Genomic DNA, 6,312 nt, shown 5'->3' with positions numbered 1-6,312 from the left:
TGCATGTGTGTGTGTGGGAGGGGGGGAGGGTGCTTCTTCTCACATCAATCAATCCGGCATTAGCCCTGCCTGCTCCTATATTATTCATTGTGTATTTTTTTACTTTGCCCCAGTGTCATGTGCTAGCCTATTGTGAGAATTTTTAACGTCAAACCACAGATGTCATGTCCCATATGTACTACTACTTAAATTGTCTCGCTAATAAATTTGGCAAAGTGTTCTTTGTTGCACCGCTCCCTCACAATCTCCTTTTTTTTGACAGGGACAATCTCCTTTTGTTTTATGTTCCAAAAATTCAAAAGATCATCTAGAATCACAAAAAACGAACAAGAAGCAGACCACTCACCATACAACATTCTGAGCAACCACAACCAATAGCCAGGACCAAAGTTATTGTCATTAAAAGAGAAGCTCAATCATAACAGAAGGACCTCTTGCCGGGATATTTTCTTGGTGACTTCATTCCATGGTCACATCCAATGGTCAACTCACTACTACTCAAAGAAATTATGTTGAATGGGACCTAAAGAAATTGATAATTTTATTTTCAACCATCCGAAATCTTAGGGAATTGCATTTGGTCATGGATCAACTAATAAGGTAGCTTTCTTTTGCAGCAAGGTTATATAAGCGGGTTTTGATGTTCATGCAAATGGAAGGAGCCAAGCTAGAGGAAGTGCAATGAGTAATAATACTTTATATTTTCATTGTGTAGAGCATTGTTACAAGTGAGAAACTCATAGAGGTTGTTTGTGCACCATTGCCATCGAACATGAGACAACCAATACAGCCAAGACAAAGCTTGCCTAAAAATGGTGTGGCAGCTACTTCAGTGCTATCAGTGATCAAACTCTGGGACTAGCTACGCAACTAACTCAACTACTGTCAATAATAAAAACACTATGACCCAAGAAATGTATATTCTACAAACATTTCAACTTGGGAACGGCTATAATGTGATGTTGGATTGTCTAAAGAATGGTAGTTTGGATGATCAACTAGATAGATAGTAACATGTTGATGAACAACCTCTTTCATGGAGATAAACTCTAGCAAGGTGTAGACACGGTTATGAATGGGACCCAAGATATTCTTGCTTTTGATACTACCGATGACTTCCACTCAATGTAGGCTTAATAACGATATTCCCAGCCATGAGAATACCAATGGAATGAACGACACACTAGGTGGATCCTTGACTGAAGGCATGCTGCATGATCCAACACTTCAAGGGTATGATATTGGTCCCTATTTCTTTAATTAGGCGTGTGTTAATTAGGAGCACACTCATAGGTGTGTGTATGTAGTAGTGTGTGCGCGTATGTGTCTTCCTTGTAATCACAAAATAAATAGTACTTTACACTCCTTTTCCAAACATAGAGCAAAATTACATTTAGGTTTTACCATTGCGCTTACATAACATATGTCTTCTAGTTACACACAAAAATTGCAACTTCTTTTTTTCCATATTTTTTGTTTGATGAAACAAGCAATTATGATCATAATAATGAAGAAATAATGCTATTCCATGTTGATCATGCTATAATAACACATCCATGGGAAGAAATAATATGCCAACACATGGTTGTTAAATAAGTGGGGTATGCATAGACACTCACACTTACCCCCTACCCCCGGCCCACCCAGCCACCTATGATACACAATAAATGAGGCACACGCATGTACACCGACCCCACCTCCCCTCTCCCGCCAAGCACACCCTCCCCCAGACACACACACACACGGACACAAACACACACATCATACGATTATTGTCCCATTCGATGCATGAGTGTGACATCCTGGCCCAATTAGGATGAGGCATGTGTGGCCCATATGAGCTATTGTTAACGACCAAATTTGGTGTTTTTCACATCAACAGCTATGTGCGCATGTTTAGTACCACCTTACTAGTTTAGCACGAGTTGAACCAACTTATAAGGCCTCTTCCCTGCAACCATATCACTCCCAGGTTAATCCTTTTACACGAAGCAAGGATGAAAGTGTAAGTAGGGTGGTATGTGTAAGTGGGCCCGCCCTTCGGATGGGCTGGCTACGCGGTTCTGGTGGGAGGGCTGTTACAAATGGTATCAGAGCCGACCCTCGAAATTGCACGTACGGGTTAGCATGCGAGCATATGGCGCATGTGGGCTCTGGGTGAGGCACATGGCTTGGCATATGGCGTTTGCACTGGACGTACGGACGTGCGCTAAGAGGGGTGTGTTCCTGGACATTTGCCTATATATGCCTTTGTGGATATGTGGGTGAGTTGGATCGACGGGGGCGTCGGATCCTTTGAGGGGGGGTGTATGTGACATCCTGGCCCAATTAGGATGAGGCATGTGTGGCACATATGAGGGTTTAGCACGAGTGGAACCAACTTATAAGTTCTCTTCCCTCTAACCATATCACTCATAGGTTAACCCTTTTATACGAAGCGAGGACGTAAGTATAAGTGGGGTGATATGTGTAAGTGTAAGCTCGTCGGATGGGCTGGCTACGCGGTTCTGGAGGGAGGGCTGTTACAATGAGCCATGTCCCTGCAGATGTGCACTCTGATAAGTATCAATGCAGAATACATAGTGCAGTAGTTTAACTTGTTAGCAATGTTTTGAATACTATTATAGCATGCTATTCACCTAATTCCTAGTTAAAACATGTTAGTGGGTGAAGCTATGTTGCCGATAGTATGTCCAGGTTGGTTGCATGATGCGTGGAGGTGGTTGGGGGTAGTGATAGGTGGGGCTTCAATGTAACAGTCCACCCTCTAGAACCGCATAGCTCAGTCCATTCAACGGGTAGACCCACTTACAATTTCATCCTTGCTTTGTGTAAAAGTGCTAACCCGAGAGTGATATGGTTGGGGAGAGAAACCCTTATAAGTTGGTTCCTCCCTTGCTAGACTATACTACAAACTGGTTAATCCTATTCCCGATTGTTTGCCATGTTGGCATGCATTTTAATTAATTGAACGAAATATTGATGTACGTCGCTCTTTTCAAACAAAGGAACGAGGAGTTTTAGTATAGTTGAATTAATCCTTATGATAAGATTCTTATGAAGTCATTTGTGCCGCAGGATTGATGCCTCAAAATTCCTTTGAAATTCTGTGGAATGATCCATTACAACAGGATTTTATGGGAAACAAACATTAGGCCTTCGTTTTTCCAAATATTTCAACTATTTAACATTCCTACATATCTACTCCCTCCATCTCATAATATAAGGGATTGTATCCTTCAAATTTGTCCGAGACAATATTTTATTCGTCACCTTCTAATTTTTGTACTAGCTAGTTTTTTTATTTCCTACCCTACTCACTTTTATACTACTTGTTTTTTTATTCCCTACCCTACTCACTTTTATACTACTTTATTCCCTCAACTGACATCTTTTATACTATTTTATTTTCTCGCATACCATCTTCCGTTCCATCACATGTCATTTTGATATTTCCTTTTTTTAATAAAAATAACATTAATCTCTTTTATGGAGTATATTATAGGGTGGAGGGAGTAATTCTCATAGGAATGTGCAAGCCAAAACCTCCTAATCATTCAGATGCCTCACCTCATCAGGGTATTCACAAGCAGCAGCCCAGTCGAATTTTAAATCTACATATATACAATGTGGTGATTGATGTTGAAAGCAGCTGTTCATGCAACAAGAAAACTTGTGGGTTCATACATGTGATTAAGCACCAATATGCCAGCAACCAAACGAAGGCCAGCTAGAGATTAGCAACAGCTCCCATGTGTCCTCAAGCTAGCTCACGTCATGCAAGCTAGCTCTTGTCAGTTTTTCAAAAAAAAATCAATGAATGGCGCCGATAGCATTTGAAAACACCGTCTGAATGGTCGTTTTAATTTCATATATTATTCAACTGATGATCATTCAAATATTATCGCTTAGCTGATATAGTTTCTCTGCCGTTGCAGCCTCTCGTCATACATGTTCGGCTACCGCGAGAGATGTATCCACTGCTCGTTGATTGACCCATCGAGAGACGCGTGTACCATGCGAGAGCTGCATCGATCGATCAACAAAGCAAAAAAATGGATGACTAGTGCAGATACTTCGTATCGTAAACCCTGCAAAATGTAATTAACCCTCGTCTGACAATAACTTGGTCTTTTCAGAAACCATGCCAATAACCCGGTACATATTAAATTTTCATTGCACTAACGATCTCATTACTTATTTATATGTGCTTTGTGTTACTTATATTGGGATACTTAGCACAAATTAACATCCTAAAAAGTAACAGTCCACCCTCAAATGTACTTTGTGTTATTTATATGTGCTTTGTGGGGCTTCAATGTAACAGTCCACCCTCCAGAACCGCACAGCCCAGCCCATTCAACGGGTAGACCCACTTACAATTTCATCCTTGCTTTGTGTAAAAGTGCTAACCCGAGAGTGATATGGTTGGAGAGACAAACCCTTATAAGTTGGTTCCTAACTTGCTAGACTAGATGGTACTAAACATGCTCACATAGCTCTCATAGGCCACATAGGTCATATCCTAATGGGCCGGGATGTAAACCCCGCCCCCCTATCCTGCTCAAAGGACCCAAGGTCGTCGTCGGTTCAATTTACCCACATAACCACATATTTATATAGGCAAATACCCAGGAACTCACTCCCTCTTAGCGCACATCCATACGTCTAGTGTTGGTGCCATATGCCATGCCACGTGCCTCACACAGAGATCACATGCGCCATGCGTCATATGCCCGGACTGACCTCACACAAAGCCCACACGACATGCGTCATATGCCCGCACACTGACTCGTACGCTTGGTTGAGATAAGTGTAGAGAACACTCATATACATGTGAACTGCTTGCCTTTGCCATTTGCAGGGAATAATTAATGTGCTATATCATATCTGCACCATTAAATCCCTCTTAATTGTAAGATTTGATTTCTATCTTTGTTATAAGAACACAGGCCCCCCTCTCTCACACACACACAAAAAAGTTCTGGTTCACAATGGCCGGATCTTGTAGTGTCGCCAGTAGCAACAAATCCAAGCTCGCCGATGAAGAGTTCAGTCCGGTGGGCATGAGGGTACTCCTCATCGATGAGAGCACCACCTACCTCAAGATAATCACCAAACTGCTGCTTAACTGCGGTTATAAAGGTCAGTGATCTGTCTCACCCAATCCCCAGTCTCTATCCCGTTCTTGATTCAGATTCAGAAGCCACGAACACATAAATCTGCCGGCCGGGATGATCTTTTTCGACTTTGTTTTCACCAATATATGTGTGAGCACATGTACAGGTCTGACTGTAACAAATTTTGAGATTACGTACGTTTGGCGTGTGGATGAAGTGACGCCCAAGACGGCGGCGCGAGATGCTGTGGAGGAGCTTCACGAGAACCCTTGGAGCTACGACATGGTCCTCACCGAGGTGCACGCGCCGGCTGGGATAGACGGCTTCAACCTCCTCCAGTACGCCGGCACCGACATGGATCTACCAGTCGTCGGTAAGTTGGTCGAGATAGCTAGCTAGCTAGCCGGCCATTGCCGTTACTTTCATCCAAGCCGTACTTAAAACTGAAACTTTTCCTATCTTAATTAATTTTGTCCATATACATATATGTGCCCAAAATTATATTTCTTGTAGTGTTCTCTGCGGACGACGACAAGAGGACGGTGTTGAAGTGTGTCAACAGCGGCGCGTGCGACTACCTGGTGAAGCCCCTGCGGCACGAGGAACTGAAGAACATATGGCAGCATGTGTACAGGAGGAAGCTGCGCAGCGGTGGTCGTCGCGCTGCAGCTGCAGGAAACAGCAGCAAGGGGGAGATCAAGAAGAGGTTTAGGTGGCCTAAGGAGCTGCACGAGAGGTTTGTCAGCGTCGTCCTTCAGCTCGGAGTTGATAGTAAGAGCTCTCTCTCTCTCTCTCTCTCTCTCTCTCTCTCTCTCTCTCTCTCTCTCTCTCTCTCTCTCTCATCTGAAATTTGAAAATAAGTTGTATTAATTTATTTTCTTCAGAAAATGCTGATTATTAATTGTTAGTTAATTAGTGTGCCTAAGTTGCTGATATATACTATTATTTCTGATGCATGTTTAAGTTGCAAATGCACGTTAAATATACTCTCTTATCATCATGATACTTACATGCTTTAGTTTCTGATTGACGTACGTTGTCAAGATATCGATCACTTCTACTATCGGTAGCACGCTTTATCCTTTTTTATTATTATAGGTAGCTATCCACCTAGCTGGGGATGCCATCGATCAAATGAAGAGCATCAAGATATACCTACAATATTGCATTTAATTAATTAGGAGGGAGAACT

The 6,312-nt window shown here is 42.4% G+C and overlaps 1 protein-coding gene across 1 annotated transcript; it reads left to right on the top strand.

Annotated features, from left to right (window-relative positions):
- Positions 1-4,994: 4,994 nt before the first annotated feature.
- On the top strand, positions 4,995-6,021 carry LOC112939061 (two-component response regulator ARR11). The gene is made up of 4 exons (XM_026025755.1): positions 4,995-5,145; positions 5,287-5,493; positions 5,634-5,891; positions 6,005-6,021. The coding sequence occupies exons 1-4, from the start codon at positions 4,995-4,997 to the stop codon at positions 6,019-6,021; spliced, it is 633 nt and encodes a 210-aa protein (XP_025881540.1).
- The last annotated feature ends 291 nt before the right edge of the window (positions 6,022-6,312 follow it).

Source organism: Oryza sativa, chromosome 5 (assembly GCF_034140825.1).
Source record: "Oryza sativa Japonica Group chromosome 5, ASM3414082v1".
In the NCBI taxonomy this organism is placed as follows: Eukaryota; Viridiplantae; Streptophyta; class Magnoliopsida; order Poales; family Poaceae; genus Oryza; species Oryza sativa.
The sequence above is the reverse complement of the archived record's forward strand: the minus strand, read 5'-3'. Positions and strand labels throughout refer to the sequence as shown.